At 39.7% G+C, this 27,349-nt stretch overlaps 1 protein-coding gene across 7 annotated transcripts in view; it reads right to left on the reverse strand.

The window, feature by feature from the left end:
• Positions 1–27,349, reverse strand: part of SUGCT (succinyl-CoA:glutarate-CoA transferase) — a 706,709-nt gene that overhangs the window by 97,260 nt on the left and 582,100 nt on the right. For all 7 annotated transcript variants that reach the window (XR_004626996.1, XM_034665707.1, XM_034665695.1 and 4 more), the window contains one exon: positions 460–523. Coding sequence is in view for 6 of the 7 variants with exons in the window: in XM_034665707.1 (XP_034521598.1) it covers positions 460–523 (64 nt within the window). In the remaining variant the exon portion in view is untranslated. The remainder of the gene's footprint in view (positions 1–459; positions 524–27,349) is intronic.

A 27,349-nucleotide genomic window follows, 5' to 3' on the forward strand; every position in this document is an offset into this window, starting at 1 on the left:
CTGAGACCCGGGCTGTCAACCATAGTATAAAAGGAAAATGCCCCAGCCTGAGTAGTCAGTAGCGGTCCCAGACACCACCGCCATGGTGCCTGGCTTCTGTTCTCATTCGCGTATGGGTTGCGTATCATTTCATAACAGGCACCATATCTATGGTTATCTCTCTTTGGCAAATATTTTGTATGTCTGCGAGCACATGATTACACGAAGTGGAGTCAGATAATAGAAGCATTTTGGGTCACCAAGGCAATCGGACGTTCGTTCAAGCTGACATACATTCTACATGTAGCCTCAGCATATGTGCTCATGGGTGTGATCCTAGGGTTTCTCTTTTATCCAAATGAAGAAGTAGGATAACGTCTCTACAAACTGTTTGGGGGACTCACCAACTACCTGCAGTGATCTGCACAGGGAACAACTCAAGAAGGAAGGGAGTAAGGAAAATGACAAAAATCTTCAAACCTGGCACTGATATCTTCCCCACGGTCGGATGCTTCATCTCCATAATGAGGCCATTGTGTAACACCTTTAAATGTAAAAAACAGACAGGAAAATAAGTTACAAAATAGAACTATTTAATCTCAAGGAATTCAAAAAGCCACCTATTCAACCACTGAGAAAAAGATACTGCAAAACACAGAGATGTTTGGAATTTTAATTTGGAAGTAAATATTTTAAAGAAAAATATTTCCATCTTCTATTAAACCAAGTGAAGCCAAAAAGAATTAGAAGGTTCCAGGACTAGCAAACTACATTTTTTTATAAAGTCTTCCCACTCTTAAAAATGTTATTTGCTCTTAAATATAAGGTATGACTTCCCCCCTTTCATCTATGTTTGATCTTCTAAATTCTAAAGCTTCGCCTCTTCCTGCATTACCTCATTGCAGGACATGGCCAAAGTCAACTGCAGAAGGACAGAATGGGAGAAGAACCAGGATCTGGAACACAGCAGCCCACGGGTACATGTGTTCCCGGCAATTTATTCAGTGGAAGGTGTGGGGAGTCCGTCCAGTTTGAAAGGTGAATCAGAGTAACTAGAAGGCCCAGGGACTGCTGGAAGTGGACAGATTCAGGGCTGCTGTGACCAGCAATAAGCAGAGCCTAGAGCCCAGAGTGGACTCATTTCAGAGGCTTGAGCAGGAGATTGAAACCTGACATGTTTTCTGTGGTAACAAGACCATAATTATCAGACTAGATCTCAGAATGAGGAGTCGGTGGGGAGCTGGCAAGGAGAAAACTGAAGAAAACAACAACAACAACAGAGACCCCATCCGAGACGGCTGCTTAGGTTCCCATGCACTGGGACCAAGGTATTTGGTGTCCCATCAGGAGCACAAAGTAGACTTCACCTCAGGGTTAAGACTCAAGACCAGTTACTAGGACAAGGACATTCTATCAGGACCCGAGTAGCAGAAATGTGACTTGATGTTGAATTGCTTCACTACTGGAACAGAGATACCTAAATCCTTTTATTTTTCATTTTTCCTATGGGGTTGGTAGGAACACACAATCTGCCAGGGATTAAGAGTCCTCCATCTATAGGTAGAGGATGAGACGAGGGCATGGAACTGGATTCTAGAACCTAAAATTTGAATTATGGAAGGCAAAACATTTGGTCAAATACAAATGAAAATGCTACAAAGTTGTTTTCCTTTGTTTTTTAACAACTGGAGGCTACCTGGGTATACTGTCTCAAAGAAGCCAAAATTCAATTTACTATTACTATTACTAAATGTTCAGTGAGACATATACGGGCAACATACCTATGACTTTACTTCACCTGTACTGCCTACCAAATGGAGAGCTTTCCTCTTCCTGTTCTGCACAGGGATCCAGAGGGCGGAAGTGTTTCAGCGGCACAGTAAACTTACGGACCAGGATTCCATGCTGATGTCCCAAAGAGCAGCAGTTGTAATGATTCTGCAGCATTTTGAGCTTCAGGTAAAAACCAGATTTGCATATCCATACCCTTGCCCTAGTCTTTTCACACAGAGTTAAAAGAGCATGGAATACATAAACTAATAAAAATATATTCTCACTTGGAAAACCCAGGGAAAGAGGTCAAATTTCTTGGGCTCTATCCATTTCCAGTGAGCTTTCTGGTCACGTTATGGAATAAGCCAATAAGACCACCTCCCAGGTGACATTTTAAGGTTAGAAGTATAACCCTGCTTTGTCTCAATATTCCGGGGCACCACTGTTTTCTTTGGGAACGGTCACCACCTTTGGGGTGATGCTCTTTAAACAACCATGTCAACCCCCCTCAGCGAGGGTGATGCCACACCATATGGAGATCCTTTCTAGGGATGCCTTCCCTCTCTTTTGGAATCACCAGCTTTGCACCCAAGAGCTGGCCAGAGAAAATTCTTGCCAGTGTTAGAACTGAGCTATAATTTAACTCTGGTGTGGCTCGTTCTCAGCACCCGCCCAGCACAGCCTCCTCCTATGTGGGGGTGGGGGCTAAATGCCAAGGCGAGGTGCTAAATCTCAGTTCTACTGAGGACAGGAACAAAAATACCAAGCTAAATTTCACTCGAAACAATTATCTGCACACTGAATCATTCTTCTCTTCTCGTATCTGTTGCCCTCCTGACTACCTCTTTGTAATAACACTGCAGTGCTACTCACAAAAGACAAAAGTGAGTGTTCTTAGCTAAATATAACTTAACTGATACTGTTGAAATTAATTAACGCTGAATTTTAATCGTGGAGGAAGCGTTAAGTGTCAAACGTGAAAGGGTAGTTGGTAAAGGTCAAGGGACATATGTCAAAGTTTTGTGAAGCAAAAGCTCACAGCTGATTGAAGTTTTTCAGGGAAGCCGCTTACAGAACGTACTTCCTTCGGCCCTACCCTCATTACTGTCTGTATATGATCTTCCCAATATGAAACTTTTTAATCTAGCCTCCCCACTTCCCTTGTATCAAAAATCATTCAGTTTCAAGCAGAAATATAAATTGTTCTCATGCTTGGCACAGGAAGTTCACTGCAGTTTTTCATTTGCTATAGCATTTGTACAATCATGAAATAAATGCCCTGGCCTGCGCCCCATCTTCAGAAAGCCCGGACTTATTCCCCTGCTTGGTCACCACCCACCTTTTTACGTAAAATCTGAAGTCAATACAATTCCATAGGCTTTCTTCGTGAATCAGGTCAGATTATCTTGGGGAACAATTGCAGCCGTAGCTCTGCTGTCCCTGGAAACCCTGCCTAATGACTCGGAATCTTGGAAAACTCTCCAGCCTTGTTTGTGGGCCGAGTCCTGCTCTGCTTAGTAACATATTCGAGAATCTCAGAACCCAGGCAGTCTGTCTGAATTTTAGCATAAATCTCTCCTGCTGCACTTCAAGCGTATTGTCTCACCCGAACTTCATTGGAAACGGAGGACCTGGCGCTCACCAACATTTGTATAGCATTTCCTGGGGAATGGTTACTAAATGTTCCCCGTTCCTTTTCTCACCCGGGCTCAACACCCCAAGCTCTGTTACCTTAACCTAGAAATTCAGATTGAAAGTGTTTCACTCTCTGACCCCTAACAATGGAACGGGGCCTCACCTCTAGGGACCTCCCATACCATTTTCTCTTAAGGCAATGTCATGCCTGGAACCCTCAGCCTGGCCATTTGAGGCATTTGGGGTACACATTTAGTTATTTTTAAATGAGGCAAGGAACCTTCCCTAGAACTTTGTAGTGGATTTTGTCCTTCTTTTCCTCATCTTATTCTCCTTAGATCTCTTATGCTGGGGTAGCTCTTCTAAATTTCATTTCTTCTCCTTATAATTTCAAAAGCCTATTCCTGACAAGAATAGAACTGTAGAAAGTGCACCAACCTCTTTAGCAAAGTATCAGGCCGATTTAAAATAAGGTCTTTCTTTCTTCTTCAAGAGTTTCACAGATTGACAGCCTAATGACAGTGTCAAATGGTAATGTATTAATGATGGGGGGGGTGGGGAGAAGAGTAAAATGTATACCTTAAAGTGATGTGGGAAATAAAAGTTTAAGTGAAAGTAGGAAAGTCTTTTGATAAAGTCCTATGGCAGGAATGGCAGACCAAGTGTGTAATACAGCACTAACAAGAAAAGAAAGGTAAAAAATAAAAAATCGATACCCACTCTATAGGTGGTACAAATCTCTAAGGAAAGCAAGAGCTCTGGATCAAGAGTAGAAGTAGCAAAGCATATACAAAGGAAAAGAGACAGGCTGCTGGCATTAAGTGACACAAACAAATGGTATGTGTAAAGTCCGTATTAAAAATCAATGTAATACCACCAACGACATTAACCATGTTGCACAACAGAGAACTGACCTATCCATAACTATGAATAGAGACACGACCTATTTATTCCATAGTCAGACATCACAGAGCACCTATATACTAGACGATAGGAAGGGGCTGGCAGGAAAAAGATGAATGAACTTGCATTCAAAGTGCCTGTAATTAGAAGGGAGGGTTGGGAATAAGAGACCTGAGCCAATTTTTACAGCAGTTTAAGCTCCACATGAAGGAGCAAAATCCAGTAAGTAACAAGTAAGGAACTTTGTCAACCTTGTAGGTCAAGGAGTTCAGTAAAAGGCATAGCACAAAGATAGTATCGAAATAAAACATTAGGTTAGCAATTGCAAGGATAAATATAATACCAGCAGTTATTGCCCAACAAAACTCCTTAAGGGTTAGGCATTGTGTTAGAAGGGAAAAAGTTGTCTCCATCCAGTCCTCTCATTAACTACATAGGAATTACCTCATCTGCATTTCTACTGATAACGTGATGGAAGCCTAAAGAGGTTGAGAACTTGCCCAAGGTTCACAGTTAATAAATGGTTGACTTCAGATTATAATTAAGGTGTGTCTGACCCTAACCTCTTAGCCAGTTGGGGACTCAGTAAAAGAAAAAAAAAAAGCATAATTTAATTTACCATTAAAATAACTAGCTGATGTGGTCAATTCTGTAAAACAAATTAGTCAATTCACTGGGGAAAGAAAATCAGCCAAACGGATTGCTTGGCATCATGTAGCCCAATTAGTTAATAAACTGAACTGCTCCCTTGTAGGGAGCCAAGGCTACCACAGACACAAAGGCTGTGAAAAGAGGAGGGACTTCAGAATTTGAAGAGGACAGACCCGGCAGGTGACCTTGGGCAAGGCACTTAAGTACTCTGAGGCTCAGAGCCCTCCTCAGTAAAAAGTAGCAATAATACCTCTTTCTAAGGAGTTTGTAAGGATTAAGTATATAAAACGGCGAGCACGGCACCTTGGACAGAGTAAACTCAAAATTAATGGCAACTAATTATCATTATCAGTAGACTGGTTTCAAATTCTGGCTCCACCAAGGGTAAGCTGTAGGGCTTTAGGGTACATTCATTCATGTGACAAACATATATTAAACATATGAACAATAATGATTAACAATCAATAATAAGCATTAAATGCATATTCATGTGCCAGGCATTATTAAGTGCTGGGGCAAAACTAGGTCACAGAACAAGCAAGGTCCTTGACATTGACCTTGAAGTTTACAGTCCTATAAGCGAGATTTTTGAATTAAATGGGATCCACTGGACTTAAAAATATCTGTTTAGTTCTCTGCTCTATTCCCAGGGCCTTGAATATTATCTGGCACTATCTGATAGATGCTAAATAATATTTCATTGGGTTTATTGAACTACATTTATTTATTCATTTATTTACTTATTTAATTAAATTGAATTAACTACATAGCAAGTGGTTCCTTTGGTTTCATTACTTAATGGGGGGGAGGCAGGATTGGAGGGTGTTGTCTCTTTTAAGCTTTTAATAAATCCCTAGATTTCTCTAGACACAAAAATGTTTTACTGGCTTCCCAAAATATATTCATTTGTAGGAACTTAGTTATCAAGTTCCAGTGTTGACTTGCTGCAAGTCCCTCAGTTTCCTAAAGCTTTCCAAGTATCTGGAATCTCCCCTAGATAAAGTGCACACATCTGAAAACATTGCAGAGGCCAAGCTGAGAAGCTCCACGAGGACCATGGTCATCAAGAGCAAAGGAAAGCCAGAAAGGGGGACGCAGGAATTCAGAGGAGACAATGGGCACGCGCATCATACGTGTGAAGTGCATCTACCACACTTGAAGAAAACAATCCTAGCATTCGTCCTCATTGGGAAAACTCAGAAAACCATTTCCAAAACATGCAGTAATATCTTAGAAAGCAACAAAGCATTCCAGTGATGTCATTTATTGCATTGTCCTTTATCACTCAGTCATTCTTGTAGCTTGATAGGAGAACAGCTGTGGACTCATATTGGAACACTTACATAACGGAAGGCCTAACATACAACTAATATGATAAAAGTCAATTCAACTCTCCCAAAAACAAAACAAAAAAAAAATGCAAACATAACACATAATTCATGAAAAAAAATGAACAAGTAAACTCCTAACTTTATTTAGATCATGGAGAGCAGATTTAAGTGCTGACATTTTTGTTTTTCTTATTTGTTTTGAAACAATTGCTATAAATAAACTTACTCTGGAGCTAATGCATATGACACAGGCTTTTCCCTCCTTTTTCTAACAAAAAAACACGAAAATCAGTCCTTCAAAGAGCTATTCTAACATGTACGTATGGTTTAATGAGTACACACAAAAACTTAAGAACATTACCCAAGTGTTCACAGCCCCAAGACTGCCCCAATTTCTCCCTCTTCTATCTCCAAATAATCACTCTCCTGGAATTTTTTTTATTATTTCCTTCCTGTTTCTCATCCTTGTATCCTATATGTTTATATCTCTAAGAATTCAGTGCCTGTTTTCACCCATTTATAAGATTTATATCAATGAAATCATGTGTATGTATTCTTCTCTGGTTTGCTTTTTCTCTTTCACATTGTTTTTGAGACTTCTCCATTTTGAAGTATGTGGCCATGGGCCAGTTATGGCCACTAATGTAAATTATGCCGTTATATAGATATATCATAATTTATTAATTCACTCTGCTCTTACATTGTTTCCACAGTTATTTTACTACAATAAACACTGCTGTCATACTAAACGTCTCTTCATGCAGCAGTGACTCTAGGGCACCTGCTTAGACACCAGGTACGTGTATCTTTAATATTAGGTAATAGCATTCCCATCAGTAGTGAATATTATTTTCAGTTATTTTATAATGGTAGCAAAACTTGATATTATCAGACTTTTAAGGGTTTTCCAATCTAATCACTTTGTGATGGTATCTTACTGAAGCTTTAACTTGCATTTCCTTGATTACTAATGAGATTGAATATATTTTCCCTGCTTTTTATTTCCCCTTCAATGAAATGTCTGTTCAAGTCATTTGCATTTCTTCTATTTGCTTAATTATCTTTTCTTACTGGTTCATGAGTTCTTTATGTATTCTGGTTATGAATCCTTCACTGGAATATAAATTGAAAATATTATGGCTTTATTTCTCACTCATTTTGTGGCGTTCTGATGAACAGAAGTTTTTAATTTCAGCATTCTGAAATTTATTGAATTTTCCCTTTATGTTCTGTATCCTTTATGACATATTTAAAAAATTCTTCCCTACTCTAGATGACACAGATAGTCTCCTAAATTTTCCAATTAAAATTTTAAAACATTGGCCTATTTATAATAAAAGCTCACAGCAAGTCAAGGATTGAGAGGAACGACCTTAGCTTGATTAAGATTGTCTGCAAAACCCCTAAAGATAACATCATATTTAATGGTAAGAAACTGAAAGCTTTGCTCTAATACTGAGAACAAGGCAAGGATGTCTGCTGTCACCACTCTCATTCAACATATTACTAGAAGTTCTAGCCATGAAAATAAATCCAGAAAAAAGGCATACTCTGCTTAAGGCATGCAGATTGTAAGGGGAAAAAGAATAAACAAGTAAATGTACAAGGGAGAAATAAAAAAAGAAATTAATAAAAGGAAGAAATCACACAGATGCCATGATGATCCACATAGAAATCCCAACGAATATACAAAAATACTTTTGGAATTAATAAATGAGGTCCCAGGGGCGCCTGGGTGGCACAGTTGTTAAGCGTCTGCCTTCGGCTCAGGCCCACATCAGGCTCCTCCACTATGAGCCTGCTTCTTCCTCTCCCACTCCCCCTGCTTGTGTTCCCTCTCTCACTGGCTGTCTCTATCTCTGTCAAATAAATAAATAAATAAAATCTTTAAAAATAAATAAATAAATGAGGTCCCAGGACACAAGATCAACACACACACACCAAACACATTTATTTATTTATTTATTTTATTATTTTTTAATGTTTTTTTTTATTATATTATGTTAGTCACCATACAGTACATCCCTGGTTTCTGATGTAAAGTTCGATGATTCATTAGTTGCATATAACACCCAGTGCACCACGCAATATGTGCCCTCCTTACTAACCAAACACATTTCTGTATGCCAATAACAAACATGAGGAAACCAAAATGAAAAACACAATGCTATTAACAATTGCTAAAAATAAATGAAATGCTTAGATACCATCTTAATAAAACAGGTATAGACCCTGGATGATGGAAATTACAAAATGCTGATGAGAGAAATCAAAGCCACTAAATAAATGGAGAACTGCACAATGTTCTCCGATTTGAAGACTCAACATAGTAAAGATGCCAATTTTCCCCAAATTTATCTATGGGTTTAATGCAATTCTTACCAAAATCCCAGCAGAGTTTTTTTGTAGATGTAAAAAAGCTTATACTAAAATTTATATGGAAAGACATAGACCTTAGAATAAACAATCTTCAAAATAAGAATAAAATGAAAGAGAATCAGTCTACCTGATATTAAGGTATACAAGATAGATGCTATATATCATATAGGTACTTAGAGAGTACTGTAATGGAATAGAATAAGGAACTCAAAAAAATATCCACACAAAATATGCCCAAATAATTCTGGAAAAGTTGCAAATGCAACGAAGGAAGGACAGCCTCTTAAACAAATGGTACTGGAACAATCAGAAGAAAAAAGAAAAATCTCAACCTAAAATCTCATTCCTTATATAAAAATTAACTTAAATGGATCATGGACTTCAACGTAGAATTTAAAGCTCTAAAATCTTAGGAAAAATCTTCAATATTGCTCAGCAAAGATCATGTTAGAGGGATGGAAAAAAAGCTACAAAATGGGAGAAATATTTGCAAGCAATGTATCTGACAAAGGACTAGTATCGTGTGTGTGTGTATCACTCTCATAACAGTAAAAAAAAAAATCAATTAGAAAATAGGCAAAGAAATAAACAGACATTTCACCAAAGAAGATATACAGATGGCAAATAAGCACATGAGAAAATGCTCGATATCATTAACCGTGAAAGAGATGTAAACTAAAAGCATAAGGGCACGATACCAACGACGAAAGTTTTAAAAATATTAGCGAACAGAAAAGAGCTCACTCACACGTTTCTGGGGAGAATGTCAAATGGTACAGCCGCTTTAGAAAGCACTTTGGCAGTTTCTTAAAACAACAACAACAACAACAACAACAAACTTACAGTTGCATATAACCCAGCCACTGCACTCCTGAGCCTTAATCCCAGATAAATGAAAAGTTATGTTCATACAAAAATCTGCACATGAATGTTCATAGCATCTTTATTTGTAATAGCCCAGCATGGAGAGCAACTCAGATGTCCTTCAACCAGTGGGTCATATAGCCAACTGCAGGACAGCCATAGCATGGAATACTCCTAGGCAATAAAAAGGAACAAGCTACTGATTCACATAACAGCCTGGATGAATCTTGAGGGAATTGTGCCGAGGGGCACCTGGGTGGCTCAGTCAGTTAAGTGTCTGCCTGCGGCTTAGGTCATGATCTCAGGGTTCTGGGATTGAGTCCCGCGTCAGGCTCCCTGCTCACTGGGGAGCCTGCTTCTCCCTTTCTCTCTCTCTGCCACTTCCCCAGCTCATGCTCACTCTCTCTCTCTCTCTCTCTCTAAAAAAAATAAATAACTCTTAAAAAAAAAAAAAGGAATTGTGCTGAGTGTAAAAAGCCAATCCCTGAATATTGCATAGTGTATGATTGATTCCATTCACACAGCATTCTTGAAGGGATGAAATTCCAGAAACAAACAAAGATACGAGGTAGAGGGTTCAGGAAAGATGGCAGTTGTATAGCTTTAAAGGGCAACAGGAAGGATTTTGTGATGGAGCTGTCAGTATCTTGACTGCATCAATGTTACTACCCTGGTTGTTGCGATGCAAGATAGTTTGGCAAGATGTTAACATTGAGGACCTGGGTAAAGGGTACCTGGGATCCCTGTACTATTTCTTACACCTGCATGAAAATCTATAATTATCTTAAAAATAAAGTTTTATATTTTTTTTAAATTTTGGTCTTCTGTATTTTGCTTTTGGAAAAACTGGAATTGAATTTTGTGTATGATGTGAAAAGGGATTCAATTTCGCTTTTCCCCCCAGAACAATGTGGAGCAGTCCTTCCTTTCCTCATGAATCAGTAATACCAGCTCTGCTGTAGATCATTTCTGTACATGTCAGGGCTGCTCCTGGGCTCTCTGTTCTGTCCTGTGGGTACATTTGTCTACCCCGTGGCCAATACCACACTGATCAAATCCCTCTCTTCCATCATAAGGATCAATGTTTCATTCGGCAAGATCCCCACCACACCCCCGCCTTGTTTTTTCTCTTCAGGGGTTCTTGGCCCTTTACTCTTCTATAAATTTTAAAGTCAGCTTGTCAGGTTCCAGAAAACCCTATTGGGCAGAAGTAACATCATTACAATATTATCACACTACACATTAAACATTTACTTTAATAATTTCAATTTATTTAAGTCGTTTTTAATATGTTTCACAAAGTGTTAGCATTTTTCATAAAGGCTCTGCATATTTTTCATTAGATTTATCCCCTACAAAAGCAGTCCATTTTAGCTGCTGAGGTAAAACGGATCATTTTTTAAAAATAAAACTTACTGTTTATTGCTAGCACATAGAAATGAAATTTACTTTAAAATTATATCTGGCAAACATTCTTACTAATAACTCATTTGTAGATTCCGTTGGCTTTCTATAAAATTAATGATATCATCTCTGAATAAGTATCGTTCTGTTTTTCTTTCCAAATCTTATACCTTTTATTTTGTTTTCTTATACTATATCATTGGCTAGGACTACAAATACATTGATAGTGTTGGCAGAAAACATTTTTATCTTGTTCTCAATTTTAGAGGAAATATACTTAATGCTTCATCATTATTTTTGCACCAAAGCATTGCAGGCACACTGTATTAGGCTAAAGAATCTATTCCTCGTTTGTTGAGAACTTTTTCCATAGACAATGGCTTTTATCAAATTCTTTTTATCCATTTATTCAAGAGGATCACATAATTTTCCTCCATTAATCTGTTAACATGAGGAATGAATTAATGTTCTAATATTGAATCAATCTTATATTTCAAGAAAAAAAATTATATTTGAGTTTTGTCTGCCTATGCTTTAACATTTTCTTGAATCTATTTCATGAATGAGAATGGCCTGCAATTTTCCTTTCTTGTGTTGCTCTTGTTGAGTCTTAGTAACAAGAGTAATCTTTGCTTCATAAAGTGAGCTAGAGTAAACCTTCTTTTCCTATTTTCTGAAAGCATTTCTATAAGATTGGAATATCGGGTCCTTCACAGGTGGAAACTCACCTGCAAACTCTATGGGACTGTTGTTTATTGTTAGTGAGAAGATTTTTCATTATCAATTTATCCTCTTTATCAATATAGGGAATTTTAGATTTTCTTTTTTTTTCTTAAGTTTCGATAATGCATATTTTCTAGGAGTTCAACTATTCCACTAACTTTTCAAATTTGTTGTCTTAAAATTTTTCACTACTAACTATACAATTTTAGAATTATTGTATCTTTTCGGTGAATTGAAGTTTTTACTATTATGGGGTAATTTCTATAGTAATGCATTTTGTTTTAAAGTCTGAACTAACATTTCTAAAGCTACATTAGCTTCATTTTGGTTTGTTTTGTCTTCATGTATCATTTTGTGCCTTTATAATCAACCTTTCTAAGTTTTATGTTTTAGGTGTGTCTCTTGAAAATTACAGGACTTAGCTAGTCTTTTAACTGGAGGATTTAGTGCATTTACACGAATCAGGATTATTAATTGGTTTGAATTCATTTCTAGCATCTTATTTTGGGCTTTCTTTCTGTTGCTTTTATGAAAAAAAATCTCATCCTGCCTTGTTTGAGATTGGTTGAGATTGTCTTCCCACATTCAATTTTTCCCACATTTACTAGTTTGGAAGATATACATCTATGCTTTTCGTCTACAAATTTTAACATGCCCATCTAAATTAATAAAATAGAAATTTGATAAATAGCTATCCAGTTATCCCCACGCTAATTTATATTTCGGATGTTCCCAAACTTTCTCTGCTCCCCGTGTTCATAGCGCCCACTATTTTCTTCACAATGCCCCTAGGCAGAAAGAAGACCCTTTGGTTTTGTTTATTAACTAATTTTGTTTTGTTTATTAAATAATTAGGTCCAAACAACTTATCATGTATTTATACCCTAATAACTTAGGAGCAATTTGAAAAAAATAATAGACGTAAATTGAAAGAAGAAATAATAATTTTGTTTCATTCTTAAATAACCACAATTATTTTCTCAAACTCGTTAGGCACCACACGATTTCTCAAATCTTGGAATACAATTATGTACTTCCGCCCTTATTTCTCGTTAAGAATGTATTTTCTCTTGGTATTCGCTTTTTTTTTTTTCATGGAAACCTCCATCAGAAAACTCAGTTTCATACAGATAAGATGTAATCGAAAGGAACATAGTGAATTCAATTTTGAAACCGTGAACTGCCTCGAGCTAGCATTCCATGCTGTGTCCAACAGATGCTGCTGTGTCCTCCCTAGAAACTTCTAGTAACTACTGGTTCCCCTGCGTGTTCACTAGGATGCTGTGGGTGCCTCAGTAGATAGCATGGGAACAACAGTTCAAAGTGCTTGTTGCTCAATATTTGGGTTCTCTTTTTTTAATTCAAAAATTAGACACTATCAATATCCTTTTGCAAAGTCAGTGGTTTTCAGCTTACTACATGTTTGCCATATTTCCTCCTCACCTTTTTTTTTTAACCATAGACCTTCCTCCAGCAGTTGTATTCCCTCTACTAGATGTTCTTTAGAATTTCCTTAATCATCTGTTTGTAGTAAATCCTCTTTGTTTGTTATCTTCTTAGAAGTTACTTTATTTTGCCCCCAGTCTGAATGATGTCTATACTGTTCATACATTCCTAAGCTGAAGGTTCTTTTCTGTTGCCACATTGATGATATTCTTTCACAGTCTAGTGATTGGCATTGTTGCTTTTAAGAAGTGAGCTACAGCCTATGGTCATGCTGATTAAACATCCTCTCTGTGTTTTTGGTCTTCTACCATCAGTCTCAGCCTCACTTGCTTTTTATGAAAGCTTTGCCATTTTTATGTACTCTATTTTGTCTTTTGTACTTCATGACTCTGAGGACTTAGTTCTTCACAAGCTCTGGAAAAATTGCCAAGCACATTCAAATATTGCCTCTACCAATTCTCTCAAGTTTCTCCTGGAACTCCAATTCCATATATATTAGACATATATTAGCTATGCTTTGAACTTGATCACTCTATAGGTCTCTGCATCTCTTTACATTTGCTCTCTCTGTCTCTCTGGGTGAATTCTAGTTAACGAATTCATATCTATGGACCAGAATTATGAATTGTCTCTTACGCCACATCTCATCTGCTATTTAATTTGTCTATCATGCCGTTGTGCTTTATCCAAAGATGATTTGCATTTGCTTCTTCCAAGTCAGTGTTCAGGGGCAACACGAACATTAAATTAAATTTTATGCTGTGTATTTTGGGTCATCCAGTGGAATTAATTCTTGCCTTATATGCAGAACGATAGGTTTGTGGTGAAGACATTCATGGGAGATTTTCTCTTTATATCTTTCCTCCAAGAGCCAAAGTCAAGACAGGCTAGACTCCCAACTATTCCCCTCTTCAATCAGTGAAGGGTTTGAAATTAATTTGTTTTGTTTTGTTTTTCACCTAGTTCACCACTGAGAATGCTGACTTTGGGATGTCCAAGTCTTATTCAGAAGTCCAATGTCCCATCTAGAGTATGCTTCAGGATTTCTTTTCTATTGCCATTTGTTAAGGCCCATCAAGTCCAAGTTCTAAGCCGGTAGGTATTAGCCAGTGTTGGTCCAGAGCATGCTTCTCTGCGTGCATGTTTTCTAGTGACTTTTGTACCAGCAGGATTTCTCAGGTCACACAATCCTCCACATTGACAGAAACAGAAGTCCTCTGTTGTCATCCATCCTCTGGATGTCATTGTGCAACATTCCTCTGGATATCTTCTCTAAGCTACATTTTTCAGACTCAATTTGGTGCTCCAACTTTCCCAAGATTAATTAGCCCCAGGAATAAGAAAAATAACAACTATTAAATGGAAGAGGAAATACAACAGAATCCAGTGAAATGTAAAGGTGATTTATGAACTTGAAAGTCAAGATACTAGAAGTCCAGACTTAAATCTTTAACTCCATCCTCCTTGGCAGTGGGGCCTTTAATGAAATTATCCCAGAACCAGTTGCTACAAACTTTGGTGGCATTTGAGAAAGCATCTGTTCCCCTCCAGCCCTGGGAAAGGAGCCCTTCCCAAAAGTAGTCAGCAGGGTGGTTGCATGTGCTGTCTTCACAAAGCAAGAACCAAATTAATTCCTTTGTTCTTAGGAACTTCCCAATTTTCCAGTGGGAAAACTGAGTTTTGATTAGTTCTAGGGACAGATCGGGAGGTTTTAAAGATTTTTTTTTTTTAATTTGAGAGAGGGAGAGAGGACACGTGAGCATGAGCAGGGGTTGGGAGAGGTGGGCACCGAGGGAAAGGAGAAGCAGACTCCACGCTGAGCTGAGCAGGGAGCCAGGGAGCTGGAAGCAGGTCTCGATCCCAGGACCCTGGGATCAGGACCTGAGCCAAAGGCAGACACTTAACCAACTGAGCCACCCAGGTGCCCCAGGTCAGGAGGTTTGAAATGTGTCATCTCTCTTACTGGATACAGTCCTCTTCTTCCTGGACACTCTGAAGATATTAGGCAAAGATTTGGGTGCTCAGCCTAAGGTACATAACCTGATCTAATTTATTTAATGAATCGTTTTTGATTGTTTTCAGGAGCCATGGAAATCATCATACTTCTTATTAACATTCATTTGTTGGTCAAGAAATCATCACTTAAATGTGAATCACTGCCAACCACTCTACTCTTCAAGGGACCAAAGTAACGAACAAATGTGACAAGGAAAAGAGTCAGTTGGATAAAAATATAGCACAGCAACAAAAAATTTTACGTGGACTCTCTGAGTGGGCACAGTGTTCTAAGTGATGTGTCAGGGTTCAACAGCCTAGCCAGCGTGAATGTAAAGAAAGGATGGGGTGAGTGTGAGAGCTTAGCACCTGCCTACCATCCATGGGGCAATCTGCACGCCTTGGCTCATGTTATCCATACAGAAGCCCAGGAAAGTGGGTGGTATTACTTCCATTTTATAGATGAAGAAGGAGGCTTGGAGAGGTAAAATGACTTTAATATCATTAACAGAGGGAAAAAAGTGGCATCCTCATGCTTCTCTGACAGCAGAGCATATATTTTTTCTACCACATTATGCCGTCTCTTAAGTGTTCAGTACCCTTTTCCACTATAATAAGATTCTAGTGTTCCTGACCTGAGTGCAACACAAATGTAAGGAGAAAAAATCACGGGGGACACCAAATATTCCAAATGATTGCCACTAGCCATTTGTCATTTCTTCTGTTGGCTTGAGTGCTGCCTGGAAGCTCAGGTAGAGCGAGACGCAAGCAATATTTTATGGAGGGCCTCCTTTCTGTCTCTTTGATGGTAGTGTGTTGTAAACTCTATTGAGATCAAATCTCCTTTGGGAGCTAATTACAATAAGGCATCTCTTTATTCAGTGTAGTAAAGCTTTTCCTTATCAAGTCCACAGGAACATGAAGGACAGTGGGATGTAACAAAGCATCGACATCTGCTTCCTTAACAATTTCTTCTTGAATAAAGTCATGCATGCCAAATATGTTGGACTCGTTATCACTCTTGATACAGTATGATATCAGCTTAACCAGGAAAGATTTCCAGCATCAGGAAACCACAGAGGAAGTGATGTCGTGGCACATACCCGACATCTGAACAGCCACAGAGCGAAACAGCAGTTGATAAATGTGATGATTACGCAGTCCTCTGCCATGAGGAAGCAATATCATTTGTTTGCTTTATGTCAGCCATTCTAGAGAACGATAACCACCCAAGAGACAACCCAATGACAGTCCTGTGGCCATGGACAGATCATGGACACTGTACACCATCTCCTCTTGTACCTGATTCATCAGTCACAGAATTTGCTCAGATCCAGTAAAGAACAGAACCATTATGACAATTAGCATGTTTCTAAGACAAAAGCACTTAAGGTTGTGGTTCTAAAATACTGAATAAATTCTGTGTCTTCATTTTACATTTTACATGGTTTGGTTTTCAGGGGAATTTGTGGTGGTGGGGAAATACTTGGCTTGTTGGAGGCAGATGCAGGTTTGCTCCGAGGCAAGAGATAAGGAGAAGTATTTTAGGAAGGAGTCTGTATGACAAGGAGTGCGGGAGATAATATCGTTAAGTATGAACAGGGTCACTGATAACTTTGTGGGCAAGTGACCCTTTGGATATGCCAAAAGATTTTATCAGCCAGAAAGGGCTGAGTCATGTATATATGATTGTGGCTTGAATTCGTTGGATATGGGGTGGAGGGTAGGGTTGGTGATACATAGAAACCAGAAGAGAGAAACATGAACCCAGTTAAGAGATGGGCCTGAGCCCCTTCCAGACACATTCATTTTCCCAGCTGACTTTTTGCATCCAGTGGCTCATAATTGCAATCATATGTTATCGACTTGCCTTACAGACACATTTTTCAGCTTGGATAGTCATGGTAGTGTCACATCTCAATGGAGCAGCTGGAAAAGTGGTTCTTGCCTCTGGTTTGCTTCACTTGGGTATCATGGGAAACACTGGCTTCTGAGTTCTAGCTGTGTGATCTGTCTTCCTATTTATAACTGTGCTTTATCTTTTGGACCTGACACCACTAGTCTGATTTGGACATTTCGCTTCTGTTCACAATAAAGATTTTCCTTTAGACCTGAGTCCTGTGGTCAAACACACAACTTGTTTAGCTTAGTTCTTGAATCGACCATTACACTGTATGTAATAAGGGTGAATAATGGCCTCCCAGTGATATCAAGCTTTAATACCTGGAATTTACAAATATTACCTTATTTGGAAAAAAGAGTCATTGCAGATGTGACTCAGTTAAAGATTTTAAAGTGCCAAGATGACCCTGGATTATCTGGGTGGGCCCCAAATGCCATCACAAGTGTCCTTATAAAACACAGGCAAGAGAATTTAACACCAACACACCGAAGGGGAGGTGACGGTGTGATCAGAGAGAGGCTGAGGATGGAGTGAAGTGGCCACAAGCCAAGGACCACCTGGAACCACCAGAAGCTGGGAGAGGCAAGGAACTTTCTCCCCTCGAGCTGTCAGAGGGAGTAGGGTCCTGCCAACACCTTGATTTTGGATTTCTGGCTTTCAGAACTGTCAGAGAAGAAACATCTGTCATTTTAAGCCATCTAGTTTGTAGTCATCTAGCTTTTCCATTTCATCCAGATAGATGCTCAGGAGCTAGAATTCTCTGTATAGTTCATGTACCCCTGTTTAAGAAACATCCCCCACCCCATCCCCCCAAAACTGCTTGCCTAATCTTATAAATCCAAATGAGATTCAGAGGTCCTACATAAGGGAGACAGCGATGTTCTGAGTACCACACAGACTTCAGTCAACTAGCTGGCACTTTATTGAAATTATTTTTATGAAGGAATATTCTTTTTCGATCCTATTTCACACTCTTTTGGAACCAGCTTTGTCATTTTCAGTAATAACACTGAAAAAGTGGTAAACACTTAAAAAGCCAACTCCTGTTTTCCCATCAAATATTTCTGTCTTCCACTTCAGGGATTTGTTGTTGCAAGTGACCTGAGCTCAGGTTCAGGTTGATGGGTGTGTGCATCGTATACATGAAGACACATATCGTGCTCGCTATTTTGGCTCACTGGTAGCACACAGTTATTTTCTGACGACTCCTGAATTTTGACTTTCCCAAGTTTTTCCTTAACGTGTGAAGGCATGCTTTGTGAACGGTTGGTATTTCCCTATAATGTCAGAGTACTCAGAAACTCCGATAAGGAAATGATGAACATTTGGTAGGTATTTCAAAAGATCTTGATCTTGTCTGAAGCCATGGTGACTAGGGGCAGGAATACTGACCAATCTCGGCTCTGCCACGAACCAGGCTATGGACTTGGACAAAGTTTTTTCACCTCCCTGGTCTTCAACTTCTGCGCTGTTAAAAACTAGGCTAATGTGATCTACCTCATCGCCTTGTTAAGAGAATTGGATGAATTAAACTATTTTTATCTGAATGCCCTGAAAGATTCCCAAGTTCACTAGAGTCCAAATAGAACTCATTCACCCTACCTCAAATCTGTTTCTCCAAATCCCCACCTGCTCAGCCCCGCATATCTTCTAACTGGGAAGTCTCCACGACTTTTGCCCCAATCTTACACCCGGCCACCTCTTTCCCAGTCGAATTAAATTCATGACCAAGTTCTACCACTTCTCAAATGTGTCCCTTCATTCTTTTTTGTTTTGAAGACAGCTGTAAGTCAAGACTTCAGAACCACCTGCCTGGACCACTAAAGAGTCTCTGAATGGGTCTCCCCATGGGCCTCATGCATCATCGCCAAGACCAACCATCAGAACTGAGTCTCTGGACTTCAGATCTGACCATGTGCTCCCCTGCTCTGTGTTCTTCCACGGCCCCTCTGCATTAGCAGGGAGTGCACCCAAGATCGTTCTCTGGCTTACACGATATTTTATCATCATCACCATCATTTTCAATCTTACTGGCCAAGATGACAAACATGGAGATTTTACATGTACATCTGGATTTAAGAATGTTCAAGAAAAGCAAAAGGATTGTCTTCAGCTGTGGCATTTGCTTTCCTGTTTTCCCTACGCCTGGTTACCTGGTCTGATTATCCTCCTGGCACCTGCAGGTGGATCCACAGGATAAAGTCTAAAAACCCTCATACCCTTTCCCCGGACTGCTTTTACAGTCACATCTCACCAAAAGATAGCATGAACACTTCCAGATTCCTGAGCGTCACATTCTTTCAAACCACCCTGGCCTTTAACATGCTTCCACCTCCAACACACACACATCCTAGTGTTTTCTTCTTTGCAAATATGTATCCTATAAGACTACTTAGATGGCACTATTTGTGTCATCTTATCTTGCCAGCCCAGAACAACTCTGTGCTTCCTCTTCTGATCCTACGCTGTTAAATCATGTATCACATTGGTTTCTAATCATCTGTGGACATATAATCTAGTCCCTGAGAAAAGAGACCACCTATTTCTTTCATATCCCTACCCCCTGCACCTGGTATAGACAGGTGTTACTAAGCATTGGTCTAAAAAATATCTATATGTTGAGGTGCTTATCCACCATTTGGCACACACACAGCAAGTGCTCAATAAATTTTATTTGAACTGGAGTAAACAGTATTAGGCATCACAGACTGAAGTTCAATATGAGTAAACTCCACTTGGGATCCTAGCAAGAGAGAAAATCATAGTGTAGCAGCTAAGGGTACAGGCCCTCAAATTGACTTTCTAGGTTCATTCTAGCTCTTCTGCTTACCAACTGCTCAGTGTTTGTTAAGTATCTTTTCTAAGTTAGTTTGATAATCTGCAAATGAGAATTCGAATAGTACCTGCTTCAAAGGTTACTGAGATGATTACATAGGACATTTATAAAGCCCTGAACAGCTTTTGGCACACAGCATTAATACATTTAGCTGTAATTATTATTATTATTTTGTTATATAAAGCCTTCTTTATATCAGGAAATCTCCCTTGTACAACACACTCACGAACTGGACCTATAGAACAGCATTCAAGTGAGACAGCTGGAGTCTAAATCTCACCCTTTACTTATATGAGGTAAAAAGTATATATACTCAAACAAGTTGTGAAGTCCTTTTATTCCCATAGGTAGGGCCTTCAGAAATAAAGGCCCTTTATATATTTATTAATATATGAATATTATATATTATAAATTATATACGAATATAAAATATTAATATATAAATATATATTATTTATAATTATACTATATATGTATATAACTTTAAATATGTACCTTTGACCAAGTAATTCTAAAGAAATCCCTTTTAAAAAGGATAAAGACTCATACACAACAAAGTTCATCTCCGCATATTTGTGGCATTATCAAATTGGTAGTGACTTAAGTGTCCAAAAATAGAATAATAAATAAATAACAATACAAATGCATGACTGAACATTAAACAGCTATTGAAATTATGTTCACAAACTTATTTGACAATGCAGGAAAGTTACTAAGTAATTCAAGATACGGGGTGCCTGGTGGCTCAGTCACTTAAGGGACGGACTGGTGATCTTGGCTCAGGTCATGATCTCATGTCATGGGTTGTGAGACTGAGCCCCATGCTCAGCGGGGAGTCTGCTTGAGATTCTCTCCCTCTGCCCCTCCCCCTACTCATGTGTGCTCTCTCTCTCTAATAAATAAATAAATCTTTAAAAAAATTCAAGATACAAATCTGTATGAATAAGATAATCCCAAATATGGGAAAGAAAAAAACATGGAAGGAAAACACATCATTTATTTTGGTAGGTAGGCATCTAGAAACACAACAGTTCTAAGGTAGGCAAAATCCTCTCTCTGCCTAGAGTAGCTAAATAGTTTGTCTTCATGATGCGTGCATTCAGAACTAGCCAAAAAGTTTCTATTAAATGGATAGTGACATTGTTCGTCAAGAATCAAAGTTTGAAAAGCTGAGTTCTAATCTGAACAGGTTGACTAGTTTGGAAGAAACCACGGCTACACGGAAGGATTTCTCGCTAAGCCCAGCACCACTATCAGACATGAAGGCATAAGTGAGTATTTTCGGTGGAATGGTATACATTTGTCAGGAAGCATGAGTGTGTGATGAGACAGGATGATAGCAGCCCTTGGGACTCACCTCATGCAAAGCGCTTCCAAGAGAGGGGAATGTCCAGTGGGTTAGATTCTATTGCTGAAGATGAGGAAGGGTGCTTGGCGAACAGTTCCCCAAATCCTGCAGCTTCTCTAGCCCTTGAGACTAGGGAGCCAACCACTGTGACTGGGAAATGCACAAGTGAACTCATATCTCTTGGATAAGCTAAAGAATAAGTTCCAGGGGACACCGATAATAGATTTTCTCCTAAAGAAATCATGACATCTTTGTATAAAGCATGGAAAAGTACACTTGTGGAGGCAAAAAAGAACTCTCTAAGGTCACGAAATCCTTGTACAGAGAAAAAGTTACTGCCTTAGCTAACGGTGTGTGAGGAGTCACTAACAATAACACGATACCATTCCTCCTAATATATTATTCAGTATTTGACAGCCCACGGGGTCCTCACCTGTTTCTCCAAACACAATATACATAGTCAGTGCAGCCTTTCAATCACACACACTGCTCTGTCTCAAGAGCCTTGCTTAAGTACCTCATTCATCTTTCACCTGCCACGCAAGTGTTGTGCCTTGTTTATATATCATCCTTTGTTTTCTTAGTGCACAGCCCTTTGGCTATAAGCACTAATCCCTCCCTTGATAATCAAGCTGGTTCCTCGCATGAAAATGCCCGTCCCAACGGCACCTGCACCTGCGTACTCAGTGACAGTGTGTGCCTTCCCGGTGGAGGGAAGGAGCCCGTTGCTGACGCCCTCCAAGATCAAACCCTGGTGACTTAGCTGCTAGATTACCGCACCAGTGTGAAGCCTCCCCTTTCCTTTTATCTTGCCCCACATGTAATCTCTCTCCATGAGTTACTATGCCCGAATGCCTTCGGTGTCCTTATGGACATCTGAGAGTTAAGTGCCTCGAGCATACAGATTAGTATATATTAGATTATAACTGCAATATTTAAGGAATGTTTACTGTGTGCCAAGCATTTTCTACAGATGATTTCCTTTCATTGTCTATTAGCCCCATTTTACAAACAAAGAAACTGAGGCATAGAGTCTATGTAATTTGCCAAGGTCACCCCACTAGTTTAAATGGGAGGGCTGGCATTTAATTGGGACTGCCTGCTGCCAGGGCAACCCCCATTCAACACGGTCTTCTAATTACTGCCTTCCTGATTATAAAGTCAGCTATTATTCTTTTTTTTTTAGATCCATTTATTTAGTTGAGAGAGAGAGAGTGAGCGCAAGCATGGGGAGGGTCAGAGGGAGAGGGAAAGAAAGAATCCCAAGCAGACTCTGCAGTGAATGTGAAGTCCGACACCGGGCTCGAGCTCACGACCCTGAGATCTAAACCAAGAGTCGGACACTTAACCGACTGAGTCAGCCAGGCGCTCCATAAAGTGAGCTATTACTCTTCATGAATTGCTTTCTATAAAGTTCCACATTCTCTTTACTCTCTCTGGCGGGTTCCTCATCAAAAAAAAAAAAAAAAATGTATCCTCCCGAATCAAGGCTGTCAAAGGATTTAAAGCAGTAGAAATCGGGCAACATTCAATTTCTACATAGAAAGAGTCTGGGACTTGATAGAGCAGACAATTCTGGGAACTAAACTTGGATCAAGTCTGGTGAGAAACAAGATTTTAAGGTAGGCACAAGCAATTGACATAGGATTGAAGAGATTATCTCTAGGAGGGAGCATATGAGCTGAGCATAAGAACAGAAAGTTCTAGTGAATTCCAACAGTTAAAGGAGAATGAAAAGAAAAAAAAAATGGGAAGGCTTGGAAAGGCTGTGGGTAAAGCAAGCAGAGGTCTCTACCACCCGACATCCTTTCCAATCCTCAATTCCACCTATTTTAGCAGCCAGAGGCCCCTTCTGTGGTGGCTCCAAAGATGTTTAAAAGGATTTTCCTTTTGTTTTTTCAAACCTTCAGTAAAATAAGTTTGTTAAAGTTTTATCTGCTTCCAATGTGTCCTTTTTCAAAAAAAATAAAGGATATAGGGTTGATTTCAATAGAAATCTGGCTTTTGCGCATATGAGATAAACATACATATGTAAGTTGTATGCATAAATGTGTATATATATTTCCATGTAACATATCACATATGCAATAAGCACAAATATTACCTATGTAATACGTATTCAAGTGGCATTGAACCAACTTCAGAGGAGAGGTCGGTCAGCCACTTGCTGTGGTTGGATCTCAGATTCCAGGCCACGTCTACAGTCAGCCCCAGATCTTTCTATGGGAGACAGGAGTGACCAACTGTGCCCAACAGACACAACAAGGGTCAACTGTGGCAACAGTCGTCTGCAGCGTCCTCGCTCTTGCTGGTGCCCCCATGTGATGAAATCCTCCTTGTGTTTTGGGTTCTCAGATTAAGAAAACAATGCAGTTAATCAGGCGTTTGTTCTTTGCCTCAGTTAAGAGTTAAGTCTAGGGCTTTAGTGATCTTATGCCAGTCCCTAGCCCTTGGCATAAATATCTTTCCATTTTCGTCACATGGTATCTGAACTTTTTCTAATCTTAACTTTATTGTTCTGTTTCACGTGTTTTGTTACAAAGTGCCTAGCATCATGTTAGGAAATAGACAGGGAATATATAAATATTGATATATTTGTGGATTTAGCAGCAGCTGCTGAGTGTCTTTGGGGATGGGGGGGACTAAGATCTCCTCTCGTGAACACTCGAACAGCCAATACAGATAACTACAGTGGGTAGTGGGTTAAGAGCTCAACGTCTTCAATATGTGTCTGGATTAAAGGGATGTAGTAAGATAAGTAACTCTGTTTCCTGGAAAGTCAATAGTTTTTTTTGGCCAACAAGTTCTTCTTAAAAACCAAACTAGTGGGGCACCTGGTTGGCTCAGTCGGCTGGGTGGCTGCCTTTGGCTTGGATCATGGTCTTGGGGTCCTGGGATCGAGCCCCGTCAGGCTCCCTGCTCAGTGGGGAGTCTGCTTCTCCCTTCCCCTCTGCTACTCCCTCTCATGCTCTCTCTCTATCTCTCGCCCTCTCTCAAATAAATAAATGAAATCTTACAAAAAAAAAAGAGATTTCCTGTGGTTTTATAATTTAACTGGAAGTCAGAATCAGAAGTAGGAGTCCATTATCTGGAATAAGTATCAGAAACTGCTCTTGTTAAATCAAAACAACCCTCGTTCTTTCAGAGAACGATGACTTCAAGGAAACAGGACATCCCAAAGGGTATATGCCCACTTGTCCAATGAGCACTTGAGGTATCTGTGCTCTTAATATCTTTTGGCAAATAGAAACAAAAGGAAAAGAAAAGGCAGCAGCTCCTATGTCTGCTGGGAAGGGAAGAGATAGAATTCAGCCCACCTACCTCCCGCGAAATTCAGAGATCTTGTATCTAGTACTATGTGAGCGTTCAAGGTCCGGTCTTATGGAAATGTACCCCATGTGCTTACAACGTGGCATGACCCCCAGTTTTCCCGTCATACTTTGGAAGCATTTTATTATTTTACTTAGCTAGAAGTTTCACTAGTCCCATAAGAAGTTCATAGAAAACTCTTGCCAGTTTGCTTTCTGTATTTGGACCCCGAGCTAGCTGATCTGGGAAGCAAATCACTTACACAGCACTACTGGTAGATTCGTGTCAGATGGCAAACATTACTTGAAAGTACAGATGTTGTTTATGATGTATACAGCTTATAAATAACTTTATCAGATTGAAAGATATCGCCCTAATGTGCAACATGCACATTTTACTGACCAAAAAAGTGTGTGTTTGTGTGTGTTTGTGTGTGTGGTGGGGGGAGGATACCTGACTTCAAAGGGGCACATTAAAAAGATGAGCTGGGGCGCCTGGGTGGCTCAGTCGTTGGGCGTCTGCCTTAGGCTCAGGGCATGATCCCGGCGTTCTGGGATCGAGCCCCACATTGGGCTCCTACGCTGGGAGCCTGCTTCTTCCTCTCCCACTCCCCCTGCTTGTGTTCCCTCTCTCGCTGGCTGTCTCTCTCTCTGTTAAATAGATAAAATCTTAAAAAAAAAAAAAAAGATGAGCTAGGAAAAGCAAAGTAATTGAGCTTAGGGAATTAATTTATATGTATTGAACATTATATGGAAATGTATTATATTCCTTCACACATTCAATAGTTATTTGCCGATTGTTTCTGTGTTCAAACTAAAAGAAAGTCTCTTTTACATATGTGTGATGTTTAATAATGTATTAGACACGTCTTCTGGATATAGAATGTGTTTCTAAACCCACTGATTTATTTATATACACTATATATCCTTCTAAGAAGTCTAAACCCTTAACAATAAAATGTATAAAAGATAATATGTGGTTACCCCTCTTCAAAAACCACCTTGGGGGGCGCCTGGGGGGCTCAGTTAAGCGTCTCTCGGTTTCAGCTCAGGTCATGATCTCAGAGTCTTGAGATCCAGCCCAGTGTTGGGCTCCACACTCAGTGGGAAGTCTGCTGGAGAGTCCCTCTCCCCCTCCATGCTCCTCCCTCCAACCCCCGACTCACTCTCTCTCTTGCTCTAAAATAAATAAATAAATAAAATCTTTAAAAGAAACAAAACCCAAAAAACTACCTTTGGGCAAGCTGTACGTTACAAACTAATTCAGTGGGAATTCTTCACTTATTCCCTATATTTTTCTCTAATCTCAGGCTACACTCAAATACGGGGGATCAGCAGACCAGAATTTTGCTAAAATACATTGTCTTCCACACGAGGGAAATTAGTTACTATATTATTTGTCTGAGTGGATACAATCAAATTAATGCAGATTTTCACATGTGAGCTTTTTGGAACAAGAAGCCAAGCATCTTCCGGAATACCTACTTTTCTGTATTTTCGTTGGCATGACAGATCACGGACGAACAACAGTCCTGTAAAGTGTACAAGACTATTAAAATGGACATTATTTTGATTTTTTATAGTTTCTTTCCTCTCTGAGCCAATAAACTTCAAGATGTGGACTTTCTAAGAAGGAAGATTAAATTGCCTGTTTGACCAGTTTCCAAATGAGAGACATAAAGTGTACACCTTTCAGGGATTTGTGATCCATTTTAGGTTGCCTGGAGGAGGCTTTCACAACACTAAGAGGATTTGGGGTGGTTTCATTTTGCTTTGTGTTTTGAGTGCCAACCTGGTGACCGCTGGTTTAAGTAAGGCTAACACCAGAACCCCTTAGAAACAGACGCTAGCTATCTGTCTGCACTCATTTGCCTGGAGTTCCACATTCTACTCCGACTTGGACTCTGGTGCGTTGCTCTCGCATCCATGCACATGAGTTCTGGAAGGCTGAAAATGGTATGAAGACTTGGATTCGATTTTTCCCTAACCTCTTCATCTCATTCACTGGATAAAGGAATCAGTGAACACATCAGTAAGTCTTGCCCAGCATTCTCTGGCTGCCAGGCCAGGAAGCACGGAGAGTGAGTCACAGAGAGTGACAATCCCGTGCACAGTTGTGTCTCCCCAAGTGCTACTTGTTGGAACGGAGCCAGCATCGAGCCTTAGGTACAAAATCAAGGGTTAGCCCCCGAATCTGACTTAATTTCCTCATGAAGCAAACTCCTTGTAAGGAGAAACTTTTGCCTTGGCAGGAGAATCGCACATAGCCTGCGTTCCAGACTCATCAGCTGCACACAAGGGGTGAAAATTCTGTGCATGGGGTTGTGAGGAAGAGAACACCGTCTGGCCCTCTGCCACCACCCCAGCCCAGGATCTTCAGAGCATCTGTACTCCAACGGAACAGAACCGGAGAGCAGCCCCTCTCATCCCTCCCCAGAAGGTCCTCTTTGGAGGACCACAAGCATCCTCAGAGAATGTGGATTCACCAGACATCCTTGAGGGCCACCACATCTAGAGTGGATAAACAATGCGGTTTGAGAATGTTCATTCCATCTTCTTGCCTTGCCGATGTGATGCCAAAACAACCAGTGAAGAAGCGAAAAATTCATTTTCATGCTACTGGTTTGACTGCTTTTTGGAATTGACTATATTTGGTCTAAAACTGACTGTTTTCTCATTGAACGAGCCAACATTCCCAAGGAGAATTTAAATGAGCTATATCGTCACAGCCTAGGAACGGCTGAGCACTGTACCAAGGTCTATTTTCACTCGATTATATGTGTATTTATTATACAAAAATAGAGCAAAAATATGACTCTGCCAAGAGACTCTGCTACAGTGTAGTATGAAAGCGAGCTAGGATTTCTTTAA

Source organism: Ailuropoda melanoleuca, chromosome 1 (genome assembly GCF_002007445.2).
Source record: "Ailuropoda melanoleuca isolate Jingjing chromosome 1, ASM200744v2, whole genome shotgun sequence".
NCBI lineage: Eukaryota > Metazoa > Chordata > Mammalia > Carnivora > Ursidae > Ailuropoda > Ailuropoda melanoleuca.